Source organism: Pongo abelii, chromosome 2, assembly GCF_028885655.2.
Source record: "Pongo abelii isolate AG06213 chromosome 2, NHGRI_mPonAbe1-v2.0_pri, whole genome shotgun sequence".
Classification (NCBI taxonomy): domain Eukaryota; kingdom Metazoa; phylum Chordata; class Mammalia; order Primates; family Hominidae; genus Pongo; species Pongo abelii.
The window spans coordinates 166,529,943-166,551,931 of record NC_085928.1 but is presented as its reverse complement, the minus strand read 5'-3'; the positions used below and the strand labels follow the sequence as shown (position 1 = coordinate 166,551,931).

The 21,989-nt window shown below is 42.0% G+C and overlaps 1 protein-coding gene across 6 annotated transcripts in view; it reads right to left on the bottom strand.

Moving 5' to 3' along the window:
* LEKR1 (leucine, glutamate and lysine rich 1) overlaps positions 1-17,205 on the bottom strand; it is a 228,002-nt gene extending 210,797 nt beyond the window's left edge. For 2 of the 6 annotated variants that reach the window (XM_054552893.2, XM_054552891.2), the window contains exons 1-2: positions 7,190-17,205; positions 5,120-5,211 (exon numbers count right to left, since the gene is read on the bottom strand). In XM_054552893.2, coding sequence (XP_054408868.2) covers positions 5,120-5,145 — 26 coding nt within the window. In that variant the 5' untranslated portion in view covers positions 5,146-5,211; positions 7,190-17,205. Of the gene's footprint in view, positions 1-4,125; positions 4,309-5,119; positions 5,214-7,189 lie in introns of those variants that run through there. The other 4 variants (XM_054552894.2, XM_002814219.4, XM_063722294.1 and 1 more) reach the window with 3 other exon arrangements.
* Positions 17,206-21,989: the final 4,784 nt, after the last annotated feature.

Below are 21,989 nucleotides of genomic sequence, written 5' to 3'. Positions count from 1 at the left end.
TGAGACTACTAGAGAAAGTGTATATACAAGTTATATAAAGGAAGTAGAATGTGTTTTTGTCTTGGAAATATGGCTTTTGTTCAAAGGAAAGTAATCACGTTGAGTTTGGAGATTTTTGAGGATTGTCCCAAAAAGATATGACAATACTGAAGGTTTAAGCAAGTTGTAAAAGATTTATAAAAGATTGGTCTTGTAAAGGAAGCTCTGTGGGTGTGAGCAACGTAGCCAAAAGTTGAAGGAGATTATTTAGTTTTTCTATAAATTAAAACATTAAAATAAAAAGCACACTGTTACAAGGCCAGAATCTGGACCCCTGTGTCAGAATAATGGTTTTCTTAGAACACTGATCTGCTCTTTAATAAATTATAAAAAGCTATGGGGGGGGGGTTTATGAAAATCTTACCTTATGGTCAAACTGATTAAGACTGTATAGATTTGTTTATAAGGTTTTATTAAAAAATTGGGCCTAACATTAATAGTACATTAATACAAAGGTAAAATTTGGTTTTCCACTTTTGAACAAAGTTTTTTTGTAATACTGAGCCACAGTGAAAGGTTTTTTCAAGTAAACTGCAAAAAAAAAAAAAGGGGGGGGGGAAAGGGGAAAGAGAGATTCAGGTAGCCACACGCTATCTTTATTGGGTATGCTGTTTAGGTTTTTGCCTTTTGAAATTTTTGAATTATCACTTCTGCTAAATGAATAACCAATGATACTATTTTGTAACAGTAAGTATTCTAAACCTTTGATATTTGACAAACCTTCCAAAATCAAAATTTCAAGTTCTAAATTCAGTCCTTTGGATTTCATTAATTTTTTCAATATTAGGTCCCCTGAAGTCCAAAAAAGACATCTGGCTTATTTGGCAAGTTGACATCATAGAGTGAGCACTGTCAAGTATGAATTGGTATTCGGCTTTCTTCGGGCTGTATTTATATAAAAGTGTTATTGGTATGTGTTCCAGAATTGTGCAAGATTCCTATAATTTCAATATGACTTAGTGTACGTTATCAGTAATGATAATTGTTATATTAAATTGTATGCCACAAAAATAAACAAATTTCCTTGTTAATTGAATCTTAAACCATAGCTGTTCTAAGCCTCTTGTCATCCACAATTATTTTTACTTTGATCCTTTTCAAAAGGTGATTTTATAATCAGCTATGGGACTCTAACAGGTGCTCTTGAATGCAGATTTCTGATATCTTTAAAGATTGTGCCATTAATATAAAGGGAAAAACTTCTAGGACTCTCAGGAAGAGCTGAAGTGTTCATGAATATCAAACAGAACAGGAATTAACTGTATGGACTGAACTAAGAGAATAATGAAATAATCTTTCTATGACTATTTGTTTGAAATGTTTCTGATCCTTTTTGTTTTTCAGGGTCAAAAACACAACAACTTTCCTTTTGAGCTGTTTATAGCTTTTAACAATTGAATGAAGCATATTTCTATCTGCAAACTTTGGAGCATATTTCTTTCTCTCTACCTGATTTCTCCAGAATTTTGAAACTAATTATGAGTCTTCTTAGCATATGGCAATACAGTTTTTTTGCATAAGTTCAATAAGAATGTTTTTTGTTTTGCTTTGTTTTTTGCAACAGGACACAACTGGAGACACTGATTATTTTACCAAGGCTTTGACTGGAAATGGCATGGTTTCAGGCTGCTTTGAGTAACTGAGGTTGACTTACAGAGCTGATAACAGACCCTTGGAAATACTGGTCTCATACCTTGTCCTTTACAGGGCTCCTAACCCATAGTAAATAAATAATGTCACTTTCTGACAGACCCAGGAATCCCAAGTTATTGTGGGACCTCAAGAAGAGAGAAATTCACCCAATTCATACAGGTATGTGCAGGCACAGATGAATCCTTGGCTGGGCTAGAGACTTTTAAAAGGTCTAATCTGAGATTCCTTATGAAATAAATTCCAGCAAAGCCAATTATTTCTAGAAAAAGAACCTATGTGGCAAATAACTATTCTTGCTGCATTTTATGCAAATAACCAAGCCAAATATAATGGGACTGGAACTTATTTTGCAAATAAATTGGTCCTACTATAATTTGTGTTTGGTAGAAATGGGGAACTGGAGAGAGAAAAATTGTTTCCGAAAAAAACTATAGTACAACTGTTATTAGATTCCAGCCTTATCCACTGTGTTTGAGTCTCTGCTAACGACCCCATATCTGATTGATTCTTGGGGTCATTCACCAGTATCCCTTAAGGCTTCAGGTCAGTTCTACAGGGATTCCTGAAGTGAGGACTTTCTCTCCTTATGTTGAGGCTCATTATTTGTCTTATAGTCCACCCGTTCACTTAAGTGCTGTATGAAAGCTGTGGATAAGAGCACCAATGTTTTGTCATGCAGACCTTGGGATCTCAGCCTGGCACACATGAATACATACCAACAATTACAAGACAGTTTCACTCCTCTTACCCTGAGGGCAACTCCCACTCCAAATCTGCCCCTGTGAGCAGGAAGAAGTTACAGTGGCTGTCAGCCTTTTTCCATTTCCATAACCCACAGATTAAAAATAAGGTAGACAAAACCCAAAGGAGGGGGATTAAAACTGTCTTTGCAAAAATTGTAACAGTGAGAAAATTCTGACCTAACCAAATTCAGTCTTGCCTTTAACCTCCAAACTGCCCTTGGTCATTTGATATGGTTTGGCTGTGCCCCCACCCAAATCTCATCTTGAATTGTAGCTCTTACAATTCCCACATCGTGAGGGGGACCCAGTGGGAGATAATTGAATCATGAGGGTGAACCTTTATCATGCTCTTCTCATGACAGTGAGTAAGTCTCACAAGATCTGATGGTTTTATAAAGAGGAGTGCCCTTGCACAAGTTCTCTGTTGCCTGCCACCATGTAAGACATCCCTTGCTCTTCAGCCATGATTGTGAGGCCTCCCCAGCCATGTGGAACTGTGAGCCAATTAAACCTCTGTCCTTTATAAATTACCCAGTCTCAGGTATGTCTTTATTAGCAGCATGAGAACAAACTAATACACAATTCCTGGGTGTGGGCCAATCTAACTTTGGGAGAACTTTATAGTTTAAATAATATCCCTTAAACTAAGCCATCTTTGTAAAACTAATAAAAGCCAAAAGGTTAAGAGAATTAGAGGGGTCTGCATTCTGCTAATATGTAGGTGTAAATGACTAGGAGCCATTATTCCAATGGATTTGCAACTTCCCTAATTATTCCTGTAATTAACATCACTATTGTAGAACCTACAATTGGCCTTTTGAGATGTTTTTTCAGGCTTTTGTATTTCTAATGACTGATGTCCATTTGGACTGTCGGTCTTCACACATGGACCATTTTCTACACCCCTATGACTGCATCCCCAATCAATCAGCAGCTCCCATACCCTAGCCCCACCGCCTGCCAAACTATCCTTGAAAATCCCTAGCCTGCAAATTTTCGGAGATTGATTTGAGTAATAACTCCATCTGCCACATGCCACAGTGGCCTCATATCAATTAAACTTTCTTTACTGCAAAAAACCAAAACAAACACAAAACAATAAAAAAGAAACCAAAAACCCCCTTTCTTCTTAATGATTTTCTTAATGACATCTGGGAACTTGTCTGCTTCCTCTTGGTCAGCAAAAGATGCTTCTCCTGTTATCTTGACTTTTTCTTTTTTATGCCAAACCTCTTTCAAAAATTACCAAACCATCCTTTGCTGGCATTAAATTATCCAGCTTTAGATCTTTCACCTTTTTTTTTAAGTTGCCATATAATGATTTTTTTTCTCTCCTAGACTTTTCACCACTCTCTGCTCACTCTGTGGAATGACTTTGTTTTTTCTTGAATCATATTAGAGTCTACAGGTATGCCTTTCTTATAACAATTCTGCACCCACATAAAAACTGTGTTTCCATTATAAGAGATTTTGCAAAAAGTACATGGTTTTTGCACCTGTTGGCATAGCTGTAGCTACAACATCATAAATTTCCTTTATATATACATATCTAATGGTCCTTACACTGGATTCATTTATAATGAAATAGTGGGCAACCACAGCTGCACACCACATTCTACAGTATATATCAAGCAATTCAACTTTTTCTTTGTAATGTCATGACTTTTCTCTGCTTCTTGAAAGTACTTACAGCATCAGGTAGTGGCACGCTAAATGTGTCCTTTGATGTTATCCAAAGCTTATGAAATTGCACTAAACATGATGAAAAATACACAAGAACTTCAAGATCACTTTTTCCTGAAGGGAAGAACTGCTCACATGGCCATGATTATCACACAGTGTTTTAAGGAGATAATCACAATGCTTGAGCTCACTGCAAAAGCAACAGGAGGTGGCTACAAAATTATTACATTTCTATAGTATATACTACAGTTAATTTTATGTAGTTACAATTTAATACTTCATCGTTATTTTTTTTACATCTCTTGACTGCAAATAGCACCATGTAGTTTCTTAAGTGTCTGTGTGCATAAGTTTTGATAAATTTTACCCTTTTATAATAGACTTGTGCATATTTTATGGTAGTAAATGATAAAATAGACTAGTGTCTACATACATTTTATGCATTCACGACATGCCTTTTTCTTAATTTTTTCAATATTTCTAGGCTACTTGGTTCGCCTGTGAGTTTTTTCAAACCATTCCAAATCTTCAAAACATTTTCCAATATATTTATTTTAAAAACCCACATATAAGTGGACCTACACAATTTAGTTCCATGTTGTTGAAGGGTCAACTGCATAAAAGGGGCTTAAAACAGTGCTTGGCACACAGTAAGTACTGAGAATTAATGTTGGTCAAACCGTAATAGAGGCTTAGAAATCCAGCCCCATTAAAACACACATGGACGTTTCTGATGCATGCTTTTCACTAGGGCTCCACAACCACCTGGTCAAATACTGTACTGGAATTAGACATATGTCTTCTTCCATAGTAGCAAAATTCTTTATACTGAATTGAATTCTACAATTCTGCTCATTATGATAATAATTATTCCCTCTCCCACTCCACCAATTCATTCAGATCCTATGACCAAAATTAACGAATTCACTCCTCTAGGTTTTAGAATTATCTAACTGCTACATGTTCCCACTGTTAGGCTGTAGCAACACAATATATCATACCTTTTGGATTTCTTCAGGCAAAGCATGCATGGGAATGTGATGATCCATAACTTCCCAAAATACGGTGAGAGAGCTTTGAAGCCAAAGGAAATCTAAGAACATTGATGGCAACAGTCAGAACAGAAATAATGTAAAGAACATTCAAATTAAGATGCTTTATAAATTCCTGGGAGTATTTGGAGATGAATGGTGATAACTGTTTCAACAGATGCTTATTTCATCAGCTCAATGTTAGAAGGTACAGTTAGGGTTTTCTCCGTTAGTTATTGGGCCAATAGAACAGGAGAGAACTATAGAGACTGCTAACTTAGAAAGAATATTTTCTCTTTTGTTAGAACTTTATAGTCTAATAATTTCTGTTGTGATTTACTACTAATTGTTTTTCAAATACATAATGACTAAAATTTTAAATACACATTTCAGTCTATTTTAAAAATCAAATATTTTTCTGAAATGCTGCTAGAAAAAGTATGAAAATATAGTATTTTAGTTTAGCAGATGAAAAAAGCAATTGTGGCATGAATGCTGGATTAAATGATGAAATACAGAAAAAGAGCATTTAGAAATACCAGATTAAATATGATATGCAAACACTGAACAGATGAGTGATCAAAAAATAAGAAGCCAAGTGCCAATTTTATCTAAGATGGACATTTACATAATTTTATGCAGATATTTTACTTTTAACAGATTTTCTTTTTCTAATAAAAGCCATTCAATATAAAGGTCAGTCACTACTTTCATAAAACCAGAGGATAAATGGAGGAGCACTTTGGGTTCTTTTTTTTTTTTTTTTTTAAATCCTTCCCTCACGAGTAAGGGCTGTTTATACATATCTAAGGAGTCAGGAGAAGGGCGAGGGCAGTGGCAGCTGAGTCAGATGATACAGGCACAATTCCATAGCAGGGAGGAAGGCCTGAGGACCATGAGTTATAGACAAAAGCAGTCTAAGAGTTCAAGAAAGGAAAATATCTTATGTTTCAGATGAGAGGCAGGAGTTAGTGAAGGCTTCCTGAGGTTGTTTGTATTCAATCAGGGCAGGATTCTGACAAGAGACTGGAGAAGCAAAGTACTCTATCAGTGAGAGCAACCCCGGCCACACAGCAAGGTAGCAGGGAAACTGTAGTTGTCAAAAAGTTCTATAGTGGCATTATCTTTGTAAATGGTGCAACCACTAGTGGAAGAGAAGATTCCTTGTTCCCTGTGTTAGCACAAAGACTCATTTCAGTGAGTTGCTGTTTAAAACCAAAAACTAATGAGCTTTATGTCTTCCCACATAAAACATAATATGACAGGTGTGATAAAGTTAACTGAAGTCTGCAATGGAGGTACCATTAACCATGTCAACATAAGCCCAAACATAATCTGATGTTTGGCAGATTGTCATAATCATGTGACAAGAGCCCAGAAGGCTCATTATTCTCATTTCTGTCATTTAATGGTGGATTTGCCATCAGTAAAATAAAATAGTAACTTCAACTCTATTGGGAGAATTTTCCAAAAAATTACCATCTAAACACCCTTTTAAAATTTCACCCATAAAATTATCTGAGAGTACGGATCTAAATGACAGTATAAACAAAGCACCAGTAGAACAGTTTTTGTGTAGTGCCTTCATTGTCTGTGAATCTATTCCAACTTTATGGTCTTCGCATAAGAAGGGGAGGAATTGGCAGGTTCTGATTATTGGGGGGAAACTAAAAATAAAAAGTCCTGCCAACCCAGAAAATGCTCCACAATGCAGAAAGACAACAATTTTATTAGTAATTAGGCATTCAACTAGACTTTGATGCACATCATGGCTAATCTGCTAATGAGGTTACAAAGAGAGAAGGAAATCCCACTCTTTTATACAGCCAAGGAGACACAATCCATCACATACATTCTCAAGAAAATTGGTAACGTGTCCTCATGTAAGAGGCCTTAACATAGTGTTCTATACATTCTTTTATATTTACTCTTTAATTCATCTGGTAATTGGGGTAACCACCTGTGTTAGCTAACGGCTTTCCTCCTAAGTAATGCACAGCTCCATAACGAAACAGGTGTTTACAATTAGGAATAACGCACCTAGGTTAAACTCCCAAAGTGACAAGGAGATTGGGGCCTTATCTTCCTTGATGTTTACATTTTAAAGAAATGGCTTCCAGGTCCTCAAGAAAAGCATTCCTAGGTCTTTAAAAACATTTGCATACATATTAAATAAACAGAGGAAGCATTCGCAAATACTAAGTTTCTCAAGAAAAAAAGAAGGGTCTCTTTCCCTTTTGGCAACAGGGAAAATCTGTAATTTTTAAAATTTAGTCTTACATAGTTTTGCGTGTGTTATCAAACAAGTCCCTTTAATTCTTTCTCATTGCACGTGTGTGGACCGCACTTTGGCAAGAGGTGCAGTGAGAAGTGGCTGCAGCTACGTGGGTGTTTGTGAACCTCCTCTCTAAAAAGATCACCGAAAAGACATTTTTTAAATGCAGACACGTCCTTGTTCGTTTCCAATTCCGTTTCTCACACTAGTGTCACGTTAGGCCATTAACTCACGTTCAGCTTTCAAGCCCTTACGTAAAGAACCATTCCCGTGGCGTGAATCACCCACAACGAGCAGGTCAGGGGCAGGTGAAGGCGGGAGTTCACGTCCTAAGACTTCCCTGAAGCTGCGGGATCTTCCACACAGAAACCAACCGCAAGGCCAGACAAAACTGCTGGGACGGCTTTCAAATCTGTCCCTTTCTAACCCCATTCTCCCTGGACCTGCCGTGGCCAGAAGAGGAGGAGGAGGGTGCGAGGGTGAGGAAGCAGAGCCGCGCGTTCCCCGGGGCTGGGAGGAAGGCGGACCGCGCCTGGGCCCCGCGGGCTGGCAGAGAACAGGAAGGGGCCGCAGAGGAGCGTGGTGGCGGAGTACAGGCCCGGGGCCTCGTGCCCTCGCTGGGGCGCCGCGGCTCAGCTTTCTGGCTCTCTCCCCGGGTGCGAGCACGCCTCCACTCCGGAACTGCATGTTGGAGGACCGGGTCATCCCAGGCTGAGGAAAACCATCGTCCCTCACCTCGACTTCGACTACTACGGGCGTGAAACGGCTTTCCCAGTCTCCCGGGCGACCGCGCCGCCAGTCGGCTTGACGTCAGAGCGCGGCGACGTCACGGCCCACGTCTGTCGTCAACGCTCCCCTGCACCGCCCAGGGCCTCACGCGCCGGGCGGAGTGCGAAAACTGGTGGTGGGGCTCGGAAGGCTGGGGTAGTCTTACGCGGAGTGCTGTGAGAGGGAGGGAAGGGGATCGAGGGATGAGGCGGGCGAGAGTGGGTCGGGTGCTTGGTAGCAACTGCTGAGATGGAGGGAGCTGTCCCAGCCTCGTGGGGGTTGGAGAGAGGCACTGCCGGGAGTCGGGAGTCTATAGCCCTACCTATCACCCCTTACTCTGGGGCCCATGTGGTAGACACAGCAGTGAGCAGTTACTGTTCTTGAGCAGAGGAAAAAGAGATGCCTGTAGAGGTCATGGGTGTAAAGGGAAGTTCTGGTTTCAGTCATTACAGCCAGGGCAAGTTAATTGGGAAGGCGTTGGTGACATTTCCATTCTAGTCCAAAGTAGTGAAGATTAAGGGCTTAGTTCAAAAAGTATTTTGAGACCTCCTAGTCTACACTTTATTTATTGCAGGCTACCCACCCTTACACGTGACTAACTTCCCTTTATTCATACATTCATTCATAAAACAAGTATTTATTGACCTACTACGCGACAAGCAGAGCAGCATACCGAGATAGGGTGATACTCTGTGACTGGTCAAGGCAGGAGCAGCCATTGGTGTAATTAGCAGGTGACTCATTCGTAGTCCAGATCTTGCCTTTCTGATAATTATATAAGGTCGAAGTACAGTTCTTCCAAGAACCAACGAAAACATCGATGGCTCTCTAGCAGGCAAAGAGGCTGGTTTGCTATTGAATAAAATAATATTAAGTAAATAGAAAATTAATTGAACCTATAGATTTAGAGAAGTGATTAAATGACGCAGAGCAGTATCGGTACACCAAACTGCTTATTGATAACTACTGATTAATGACACCAGGAAGTACTGAACACTAGTGCCTTGTTCCTTGGCACTAAAAAGTCTACTAGATGTGGCTGGGCGTGGTGGCTCGGGCCTGTAATCCCAGCACTTTGGGAGGCGAAGGTGGGCAGATCACAAGGTCAGGAGATCAAGACCATCCTGGCTAACACGGTGAAACCCCGTCTCTACTAAAAATACAAAAAAGTAGCCGGGCGTGGTGGCAGGCACCTGTAGTCCCAGCTACTCGGGAGGCTGAGGCAGGAGAATGGCGTGAACCCGGGAGGCAGAGCTTATAGTGAGCTGAGATCATGCCACTGTACTCCAGCCTGGGCAACAGAGCGAGACTCTGTCTCAAAAATAAATAAATAAAAAATAAAAGTCTAGTGGATGTGTCTTGTACATTTAACCTGACTGATATTTTACCCCAATGCCTACCTTGATTTTCTGTTTCCACTCCCTCAAAGAGGAAAGGATTAAGAGGCCTAGAGGACAGTCAACCAAGTGGTCAAGTACAACATGCTTATGAGAAGCCCAAATAACTTTCAGAGCTATTCATCCTCGTCATATTTATCTGAGGGATAGTGAAGGTAGGACTGCTCTCGTTTTGTAATAAGGGAAGTTTAGATATAGGGCACCAAAACCAGTACCTATCTGGGACAGGAATTTGCACACCTAATGCAAGATCACTCTGCTCTGAGGCTAGTTTTATTTATTGAGTACTTTGTGTATAGGATAAGGAAAGGCAACGCTTTAAGGATGGGAGAAAATCCAGCTCAAAGGCTGCAGTTCACTCCTTGGTTTAATTTCATCTGTGTTTATTTGTCTGCATATTGCCTTTGAGACCAATTTCCTTTCCACTATAAATTTCCCTTAGACCTGCACTATCCAGTAAGGTGGCCTCATGTAACTAATTTCACTAAATGAAGTATGTTTAAAAATTCCATTGCTATATTGCGTTAGCCACATTTTAAGTACTCAGTAGTCATGTAGGTAATGTATGATACACCATAGATATTGAACATTTTCATTATCATAGAAAGTTGGGCTGGGCATGGTGGTTCATGCCTATAATCCCAGAGCTTTGGGAGGCTGAGGCAGGAGGATCCCTTGAAGCCAGGAGTTTGAGACTGGCCTGGGCAATATAGTGAGACTCTGTCACTATAAAAAAAAATTAGCATGATGTGGTGACACACACCTGTAGTATTTACTCAGAAAGGCCTAGGTGAGAGGATCACTTGAGCCCAGGAATTTGAGGCTGCAGTCTATGATCTGGCCACTGCACTCCAGTCTAGGTGACAGAGCCCGACCCTGTCTCTTAAAAAAAGAAAACAAAGAAAAAGAAAGTTGGAAAGCAGTAGACCCCAGTAAGAATTTCAAAGGATAAGAATTATGATGAATGACATTTTTTAAAGGGTAGCAGCAGAAAGTGTTATTCCTGAAAGAAGATAGCGCAAAGGAAGTGTTGTGACAAGATGTTACAAAATAGGTTTAAGAAAAAAAAAAAAAGCCACGAATCCTGTGCCCTGTGTTGGTGTTTTGTCTTGGTCTCTCTCTTTTCGGGTTTCTCACTTGCCCTCCCTCCTTCTTCCCACCCCGTTACTGTCCATACTAGAACTGAAGTACAATTTAAAATAATCCCATCATTGGGCATATTAAATAAAGTTTTGGGTTATCCCATTAGTTTTTAATTGAGCTAATTTTCACTTCGACTTTTAAAAATTATCCAGTAATAGCCAAATTAAGCTGCTGTTAACTTCTTTTTATGACCCTTCCAACCCCATATTGTCAGTGACCCCGGGGGAAGGAAATGCTCTCAGTTTTTGGAATAGAGACGCTCTAAAGCAACTAACCTAGGGCTTTCCACATGGTCTGCAGAACTTTGTTGGTTTATGAGGACACAGTGTCTGTGCTTTTGTTACTGTTGTGAATTTACATAAAATATGTATCCAGCAGGGAAATGTCGTTCTTCACTTCAAAAAGTAGTTTTATGCTCCCTCCTTTGTTTCCTCCTAGAAGAAGAGGTATGTTGCCTGCAATTCTGATGAAAATGTAGGAACTCTATCCAAGTGAGAGGTGACAGCATGCTGGCAGTCCCCAGAGCCCTCGCTCGCTCTCGGCGCCTCCTCTGCCTGGGGTCCCACTTTGGCGGCACTTGAGGAGCCCTTCAGCCCACCGCTGCACCGTGGGAGCCCCTTTCTGGGCTGGCCAAGGCCGAAGCCAGCTCCCTCAGCTTGCAGGGAGGTGTGGAGGGAGAGGCGCGAGCAGGAACCGGGGCTGAGCGCGGCGCTTGCGGGCCAGCTGGAGTTCCGGGTGGGCGTGGGCTTGGCGGGCCCCGCACTCGGAGCAGCCGGCAGGCCCTGCCGGCCCGGGCAATGAGGGGCTTAGCACCCAGGCCAGCGGCTGCGGAGATTGTACTGGGTCCCCCAGCAGTGCCGGCCCACCGGCGCTGCGCTCGATTTCTCTCGCTGGGCCTTAGCTGCCTTCCCGCGGGGCAGGGCTCGGGATCTGCAGCCCGCCATGCCTGAGCCTCCCACCCCCTCCGTCCGCTCCTGTGCGGCCCCAGCCTCCCCGACGAGCGCGGCTCCCTGCTCCACGGCGCCCAGTCCCATAAGGGCTGAGGAGTGTGGGTGCACAGCGTGGGATTGGCAGGCAGCTCCCCACCTGCAGCCCCAGTGCGAGATCCACCAGGTGAAGGCAGCTGGGCTCGAGTCTAGTGGGAACTTGGAGAACCTTTATGTCTAGCTAAGGGATTGTAAATACACCGATCGGCACTCTGTATCTAGCTTAAGGTTTGTAAATACACCAATCAGCACCCTGTGTCTAGCTCAGGGTTTGTGACTGCACCAATCGACACTCTGTATCTAGCTACTCTGGTGGGGCCTTGGAGAACCTTTGTGTCCACACTCTGTATCTAGCTAATCTGGTGGGGAGGTGGAGAACATTTGTGTCTAGCTCAGGGATTGTAAACGCACCAATCAGCACCCTGTCAAAACAGACCACTGGGCTCTACCAATCAGCAGGATGTGGGTGGGGCCAGATAAGAGAATAAAAGCAGGCTGCCTGATCCAGCAGTGGCAACTGGTTCGGGTCCCCTTCCACACTGTGGAAGCTTTGTTCTTTTGCTCTGCAATAAATCTTGCTACTGCTCACTCTTTGGGTCCACACTGCCTTTATGAGCTGCAACACTCACTGCGAAGGTCTGCAGCTTCACTCCTGAAGCCAGTGAGACCATAAGCCCACCGGGAGGAAGGAACAACTCCAGAGGCACTGCCTTAAGAGCTGTAACACTCCCTGTGAAGGTCTGCAGCTTCACTCCTGAGCCAGCGAGACCACGAACCCACCAGAAGGAAGAAACTCCGAACACATCTGAACATCAGAAGGAACAAACTCCGGACACGCCGCCTTTAAGAACTATAACACTCACCGCGAGGGTTCGCGGCTTTATTCTTGAAGTCAGTGAGACCAAGAACCCACCAATTCCGGACACACAAGATTGCTTTTTTTTTTTTTTTTTTTGAGACAGAGTCTTGCTCTGTCATCCAGGCTGGAGTGCAATGGCACAATCTCGGCTCACTGCAACCTCCACCTCCCAGGTTCAAGGGATTCTCCTTCCTCAGCCGCCCAAGTAGCTTGAACTATAGGCGCCTGCCATCATGCCCGGCTAATTTTTGTATTTTTAGTAGAGACGGGGTTTCACCATGTTGCCCAGGCTGGTCTCGAACTACTAACTTCAGGTGATCCAACCGGCTCGGCCTCCCAAAGTGCTGGGATTACAGGCATAAGCCACCGCACTAGGCCCAAGATTGCTAGTTTTAAAATGAGCTTAAAACTGTACAAAGGGAGGATGGCAAAATTACAGTTAGCCCCAACTTTATTTTCATCCTGCAAACCAGAACCCAGTACAACTCTGTCCCCTCAAAAATGGAAATTAAATAGTTACAAACAGGCCTCCCAGGTTGGAAGCAACCACAGCTTTCACTAATATTTCTGGGTTCCATCCAACACAAGTGCACAAAAGAAAAAACCTAACATTTTTGAAAAGCTAATACTTATTGGGCTCTTTCTATTTGCCAGGCACTTCATACACAATGTCTCATCCAATTGAGAACCCTTCCAAACATAACTCAAGTCATATCCTACTTATTGTTTATTTTCACACAAATAATGGAAATGGCTGAGGGCATGGCCTAACATGAGTACAGAAGTGTACTTGGACCGAATGTAAGAGGAAGCACTTGGGCCTCACATACAGTGTCAGTTGACTCTGCCAGCCAGCCAGTACCCAGGAGACATCAGCCTATAGTGGATTAGTAACATGTAAATATCCAAAAAGTATTTATTCTGTAAACCTAACTTTGTCTTATGCTTACTGTCTTTATGACTTTTCTGAAGTCGCTTCCAGTTTTCAAAAATGGTCAGCTACAAGGGACCACTTGCTTTGTTTTACTTACCCCAACACATTTTGTTCCCACCAAGATGTGGATTGGATTTTCTTTCTTAATAACATTTTATGTTTGTTAAAACTGCTGTTAACATTATTAACATTTAAAGTTTTAAACTGCTTTAAAAAGCTGCTTTGCATATTTTGAACCACAAATAACTCTAATCTGGAGGTGGCTTAGACCACAAAATACTATTTGTGGGTTTAAGCTCTGTATCTTTTTAAATCCATTATATGTACAGTGTAAACCTGAGTACCTAATAAATGTCACAATGTTTAAATAGCATTTCTCTTTAATTCAAATGCTTTGTCATCTGTGCAGGAATAAATTGTGTGCTGAATTCTTTTTAGCCCTCAGAATATGATTATTGAACAAAATTTCCAGTGAGACAAGTCAGGCCCTTAAATGATAAATATCCTCAAATATTAACGGTTAGTCAAGCACTACAGCAAAACCTTTGATTATTATCAATGTATTTCCTGTGGCAAGTTCACTACTGATAAGAGCTTTTTATCCAAAACTGTACTATGTGCCAAATACAACTTAGTATTTATTACATGAATATATTTTTAAAAACAAAAAGAATAGGCCAGGCACAGTGGCTCGTGCCTGTAATCCCAGCTACTCTGGAGGCTGAGGCAGGAGAATCACTTGAACCCAGAGGCGGAGGTTGGCAGTGAGCCGAGTTTGCGCCACTGTACTCCAGCCTGGGCAACAAAGTGAGACTCTGTCTCAATTAAAAAAAAAAAAAAGAATAAAGCTCTAATGGCATTAACTTAACACTCTTGTAATGAATTTGATGCTAAAAATGTGGTACTGATAGCTCTTAGATTATTCTGTAATGTAAATTAACCAAGTTCCTTTTATTAAACTCAGTATCCAATAAATGGCCCATAATAAGCACTTAATAAATGCTAATAAGTTCAAAGACTGAAAATTGATAACTGCCTTATGCACTTAAAAACAACTTTTGTAGTTTATTATTTGCTTGTTTAGTGAAATTATTGCTTCATTTCTGAGATTTTCATAGGATTCTAATGAAGAATCTAAGATTCCAACTCACATTTGTTTTGATAAGTGATTGGTAAAAGTGATTTCATTCTCCCTTTGTAAAGATGAAGTTAATGTTTCTATACCTATTATTTTAAGTAGCTACTGAATTTACAGGAAACAAAGTATAAAAATTTTTCTGTCATTTTGTTCTGCCTCCATTGATAGTGTTTTTAATGCCATTAAATGAGTTCCAAATCATCTTAAAGATATTTTCTTAGGAACTACTGATATCAAATATCAAGCATTTTATGAGATCTATCAACCACAGGAAAAATATTAAAATAAGTATAGTAGCCCTGGTTTGCAATGATGTAGAGCAATTAGCAATCTTAAACACTGCTGTTGGGGTGAAAAATTAGAACATTTATTATGTTTTATACCCCTTAAAATGTTCAAAACTATTATAGTTGACATGTGATCTTCCTTCTTCCTTTTGTTCAGGAATTCAGACCTCTGTACTGCCCGCCCCCTGTCCTACCCCCAAGCATGGATGAATCAGCCCAAGTCCAGAAGTGAGTTCAGATTAGATCAATTCTGTTAGCACCTTCCCCTTTACCAGTGATTAAATCAGGAATGCATCTATGATCCAATTATAACTATAAGTTCCAGGAGACGTTTATCGGAAGCTTTAGGAAAATTCTTTCTTATTAGCACATATATTCAGTGTTCACCACAGTCTTATAATGTTTTAAAATAGGAAATACTAAAATGTGAAATACATTGATTTACTCAAACAAGAGTGTGCAGCTGTTAGAAATGATGATGTGGTTCTTTGCTGATGTGGTAGAATGTCTCAATAGATTGTTCTGTGACAAAAAGCAAGTTAAAAATAGTGTTGTAACTACAAAAAAAAAAAAAACCCCATAGTATTCTAAACAGCATTCTAAATGTACATTTTATTATTTCTATAAATATATATCTCTTCTCATAGAATCAGAAGAGGTAAACAATCAAGTTTCAGGAAAGCAGGAGCCAGTATTGCTTTGAGAACCTCAGATATGCAATGTGGAATTTGCGAAAGCCATAAAAAGGCTCAGCCCTTAGAATCTACACTTAATGAAAGTTGGTTCCATTTTCTTTTATTGTTGGCAGTCTCTGCACATGGCAGAGCAGTGGTGGCTGACAGTCCAATTTTGTCACCAAAAGGAACTGGCAAGAAGGCATCTATGCCCACCCTCCTGTTAGAAAATTGCCAGGAAATGACTTTCTTTGACACACCTTGAATGATATGCAATCTCTTTAACCAAATTACTGACGCCAGGAGGAGTCAAGTGCTGTTTGTCATTGGCTCACCTTGAGTCAGGTATATGCCTCTCGACCAACTGTGGGGACCAAGTAGGCAAGGCCACACACAATGACGCCTCCGTTTCTAACTACATTCTACAAGAGTAAAGGCAGAAGCACAATCCAGGCAGGAGGGGTAGGCAGTTCTGTCCCAAAAGAAATTAAGTGTGCTGGGCAGACCAGGAAAAAAAAAAAAAAAAAAAACTCACGTGAGAATCAGAGTCAGCTGGGAGAACACTTTAAAATTAAACAGTGAATCTTGCTGTCTTTTCCCACATATGGTAAGCTGAGATGAGAATATGTATTTTTGAGAAAGCTTCCTAGGAGTTTATTGTGTCTATTCTAACCCTAGAGAATCCCCCCTTTCCTATAATGTTACATATATCACAAAAATAAATGTGTGTGTAACTAGATTATAAATGTGTGTGTAAGAGAGCATAGATTCACCAAATCAAAGTTTAAGTACATAGAAAATAAACTAATGTGGAATTTCCCAAGCTTTCAGTTGACTGGGGTGCTCTTCTTGTGTTAAACCACCGTGGTGTTAACATTTTTTCTTTTGCCCTCTAAACTTGATTTATCTGCAAATCTACAAACATTTTAATTATGTAAATAGATATCTGTGCGGGCAAAACACTTTTTGCTCACATGATCTTGAGAAGGAACTTAGTTTCTGGCGTCTTAAAAACGCGGCACCTTTTTTATGTCCTTGGGGCTTTTGAGTCACCATATAAATGAGGTCTCTCAAGTTAGTATGCCAGGGAGATCAGGCACCTCTGATTTTAAAATAAAACACTGCAAAGAAAGCTTCCGGGAGGAATGAGAGCATGCCCCAAATCACGACTCTGTAATTACTCTTTGTGCAGAGCGGAGAGAAATTTCGTCCCAAAGCCACCGTCCTTGCTCTGGTTCCTTTCTCTGTAAGCATGTCACACGAACCACGCTTCTGCGCCATGCACCGCAATTTAAAGCTTTCCTTGGAAAGTTTCCCCAGCTTGATTGCTTATGGAAAGAGCAGCTCCGGTTCCCAATTCGTTTAATACATCTTGTCCGAGCGCGTTTTATTACCGAATGTTACCCACGTTCTGATAACAAGGGGACGCTGTGTCCTCCCCCGGTGAACTCACTCCCTGTCCCAGAAATATAGCGTGACTGCCCTCCCCGGCGGTGTTTTGAAAGTGGAAGCCGGGCGCCGCCCTCCAGCACCTGCACCTCCCGCCCGGCGACGGCCGCCTGAAGCACGAAATGCGTGCGACCGCAGCCCGGCAGGTCACGCAACCCCAAGCCGCCCCGCCGCCTGCGTGCCTGCAGCCCGCCGGCCCCGCCCCCGCTGCCTGCTTCCGCCGCTTTAGTGCACGCTCGGGCTTCCTGGTGCGCCCGGAGCCTGCCTCGCGTGCCGACCCCGCCGCGTAATCCGGCAAGGAATCCCAGATTCCGCCCGGCTCCCGACGCCCTCACCGACTTTAGTTCGAGCAGGTGACGCCCTCATTTTAACGCCGAAAAGTGTCCGTTCCCGATATACAGCAAACACCTCAGGCTGCGAAACGTGGGAGAAGGGGACAGCGGGCGGGGAGTCGACCTCGCCCCTGGGCCCCTCTCGGCCTCCTTGGCGCCTGCTCCCTGCCCGCTCCGTCGGGCGGCCCTGTCCTGGCGGAGAGAGCAGCAAGGCGGCCTCGCGCACTGCCTGGATTTCGAGGGCGGGGGCGGGCGCGGGGGCAGCCCGCCCAGGGCTAGGAGACCCGGGAAGGGGTCCCCAGCGAGTGGCCTTCGCGGAGCTGCCTCTCCCCGCCTGCCTGGAGCAGGGAGCCCGGCGTGCACTGACGCCTGGGGCACGCTGGGGGCGACTTTCGTGGCCGGGCGGCTGACCCCGGCGACCCGGCGCAGTGTCCAGAAGTGCGCTGGGGGTCAATGAGGGGCAGCGCTCGCTGAGGCTGAAAGGAGCGAGGGCCGGCGCTGTGTAGGTTAGATTCTTTGTTGACGTCTGAGAGCCGTCTTTTGAAGAATGAGAATGGGGCCATTATTGCAAGTAGGATGGGCTTCATCGTGGGCCTCAAAGGATCAGGGGTGGGCGCACCGGCTGCCAGGGCCCCTCTCACGCCACGCCGCGTGCAGGCGAGGGGAAGCGCGTGTCGTGACGACCTGCGATGAGATTAGTTTGAATAACCACAGCGTCGGGGCTGAGAAATGCAGCCAGTCACGCAGCGCAGCGCTGGCTCTGGCCGGGTAGCCGCAGCCGCCCCGCGCTTCGCAGAGGGGGGTGGGGGTGGATCAGCCCCTTCCAGGCGGTCGCCAGTGGGGGCGTCAGAACTAGTCTAAGAGGGTGGGGAGCCAGAGAAGAAAACCATACAAAATGTAGCTTGCATGGTTAGAAGGCTGAATTCTATGAGCAAATGGGCTTTCAAGAAGCACACTGAAAATTACCTCTGTAAATGGTTGTTACACTTTGCCCAGTAGATAACTGTTTAAAAACTACTCTAACACGGAATTCAAAGGTCATTCAAATGTGCCTTCAATTTGTTTATATTACTTAGTTTAACAGGCAGTACACACGGCTTACATATGCGTGCATGAAATTTAATTTATACAGTCAAGTCTGGAAGCATGGTTTGGCAAGAGGGATAATTGTGAATTCAGTAAGAGTCAGAATACAAACAGCCAGATTACTTAAAAGGACAGATGAACTGAAAAAAAAAAATCGGTCCATGAGGAAGCTATTACATTCATCTTTTCATGGTCTTGAACATCTTGTACCAACTCAACAATAATACCCAGCGGAAACTTCTAATTAGACACAGAAAACGCAAGTATTAGCTGTGCGGGCAAGCATCAAAAAGCCTCATGTTAGAGACAGACACATGAATAACATCTATAACGTAACAGCATATTTTTTTTTTTTTTTTTTTTTTAGTAGAGACGGGGTTTCTCGATGGCCAGGATGGTCTCGATCTCCTGACCTCGTGATCCGCCCGCCTCGGCCTCCCAAAGTGCTGGGATTACAGGCGTGAGCCATGCGTCCGGCCATAAGAGCGTATATCTTTAAAATTCTGTATTTCAGTCATTTCCTTAGTATACATTTGGCTCACTGATAGGTATGTTACTATAAAACAATTAGGATTAATCACCAGGTACAGAAAAAACTCTGTTGTGAATTTAAAATTTTTATCAGATTTTTTTTTTTTTCTCTTGAGACAAGTCTGTTTGGTTGCTCAGGCTGGAGTGCTATGGGGTGGTCAGGGCTCATGGCGGCCTCTATCTCCCAGGCTCAAGCGATCCTCCCACCTCAGCCTTTCCAGTAGCTGGGACCAGAGGTGCGCCACCACGCCGCGCTAATTTTTTATGTTTTGTAGATAAGGGCTCCCTATGTTGTCTGGGCTGGTCTCAAACTCCTGGGCTCAAGCGATCCTCCCACCTGGGACTCCCAAAGTGCTGGGATTACAGGCATGAGCCACCATGCCCAGACCAGAATTATTTTATTTTACTTTATTTATTTATTTTACAAATCGTAATGTTCATATAATGTGAGTTCAGTAGGAAATAAGGAGTTGATCCTTAGTGCCTAGCAAACTGCATCAAATTAATATCATGAATGAAGAAAGGAATGAATTAATGTGTAGGCAGTATTCTAATAGTTAGACCTGTGAACTGAAGTGTCATGAGGGAGTAGTGCCAGCCCTGCCACTGACTCATGTGTGATCTTGGTATGGTAGAAATAATGCTTACAACATACCTACCTTGGCAGAGGTGTGAAGGGAGCTATTCCTTACTTATTGCAGGTGCTTCGAGATCCTTGGAGGAGGATGATATGTTCAACTATTATAAAATAATACACCACTGTTAGGACAACCCACATGTAAAGTTACAAAAGTATAGATTTTAAATACAGTAGTGCCACCAATTTTTTTCATTTGTATGTAGTCCATCAAGTACTGAAATACAGTATAGGAGGCTGCACACCTTTATATAAAATATTTGGCTTATAGAATCTTTGTCGTTGGACCAATGTGCAATGGAAGTTTAATCAGTACTACTATACTTAACTAATAATATGCATATTTAATTAATAATGATATAATCGTGATTAGTAATATGTATAATACTATAATGTATTAATATACTATTATATACTTAAATACTATTACAGTAGTATTTGTGGTGATGGTATTTTCTGAGTGCGGAGACCTCTGGTATATGAAGTGCGTAGGAGAAAACGAACTGTTGGTGACTTTTCTAAACTTGATGCGTGGAATCTTGAAGATAAGGGACCTTCTTGGTATAATTTTCTATTCCCGAGTGAATGAAAGTCTAGTGATATAATCAATATATTAAGAGCCCCACTGTTTATCAGACATTGGTCTAGGCGTTGGAGATAGAGCAGATAACAGACAAAACTGATTACTTAATGTTTAAATGTTTTTGGTCTCTATTTAATGTACATTACTTTAGGAATAGTAATGCACTGTGCACATCTTTGCGTAAACCCTTTCCTGTTCTAAGCTCTTGGTAGAGGGTCCTTAAGAGGGATTGGAAAAGTAATGACAGAGGGACTTTCTGGAAAGGGAGTTGAAGGCCAAACAGTGGTAGGCAGTTTTAACTGGAATCAGAAGGCAGATACCAGTCCTTCATCAAGGTCTCCTGTTTAGAAAATCATAAGACAAAAGCATACAATACTTTGCTTTCCATCGTTCTCCCCACTAAAGTTGGCCTCATGTTTCTTAATTCTCTCTGCTATCATATTAAGTCTATGTGTATAATTTTTACCAGAGTCATAGGCACTCATGCACTTTGCTGACTGCATGGTGGTGCCTGGTGGAGGAGATAGGTGGGCATAAAACTCCAGACCTAGCTTCACGTGCCAACACAGGTGTTTTGCATCCTCCCGAGATAGGGGCATCTTGAATAAAAGCACCATGGGGCCACAGTAGCTCTCTTTGTTCTTCAGAGTTCTCAGACATCTAACCCCTATCTGCCCTTTGGCATGTATTTTCCTGTTTTATTTAATAGCATTGCTCTGCTATGAATTGCAAGACAGGGAACATTGGGGGATGAGGAGAAGCCAAGGCTGAAGAAGTGAACCAAGCCCTATCAGCTTCCAAGATGTCTAATATCTAGATAAATGAAGACTAGCTAAGGCATGATGATGCTGTGTGAAATGTTTTGCAGCAAAAAGAAAGCAAAGCAATGATAGACAACAACCTGCCTTTTCAATTTTAGCAAACAGGAAGAATTTCAGCTCACAACAGGTTGCTTCAGTCTTGCATTGCAACTGGAGAACATGATACAGTCAGACAGCGTGGCTCAACCTTTTGGCCGAGTTCATTTGTAGGATTTGATATCAGATGATTTGATATAGGATATATGTCCTGCTGAACCCTGGGGATGACCTTGAGATTAAAGTGTTTTCCCTTCCCTGTTGCTAACTTCTCTGTGGTCTGTTGACATTACGTCATGTTGCAAACAATGAGTGGTAGAGACTGGAGACTGCCGTGTCAGGGTGTAGTGACCTGATTAGTCCAAACTCCTGCAGGGGAGACGTGTAAATAGATGAGCCCCAACAGGACCTGAAGAACCACGTGGTTTTGAAATTCTGGGTGGATGGGCCACACCCTGCATACACCTTAAATCTCCTGGCACTCTGAAGGTACAATTATTGCTCAACAACTCCAGGTTAATTAGATCTTTGTATGATGTGATTATCATAAATGTAACTTTTTAAATGTAACTTTTAAAAATGTACAAATGTGTGAATAATATAAATGATAAAACAAACTTGCAGTTAATGTCTTACAAGGGCATAAAAATGATCCAACTAGATTAACACCTTTTAAAATATAGTTTATTCCTAGCAATAGTTAAACAGTTCATTTTGTAGCTTAACATAAAGGCCTAAAGAAAATGAAACATATGAAGGAATCTTATTGCTCTGCACTATGCAGTTTGTCATTTCACTTAAGTAAAGATTCCTATGAGATTTTTAAATTAATGATTATTTACAAAAGGCTTTTGAGAGTGTTGCTTTTACTTTTATGTGGTTTCAAGGTGGGGAGACAGATTAA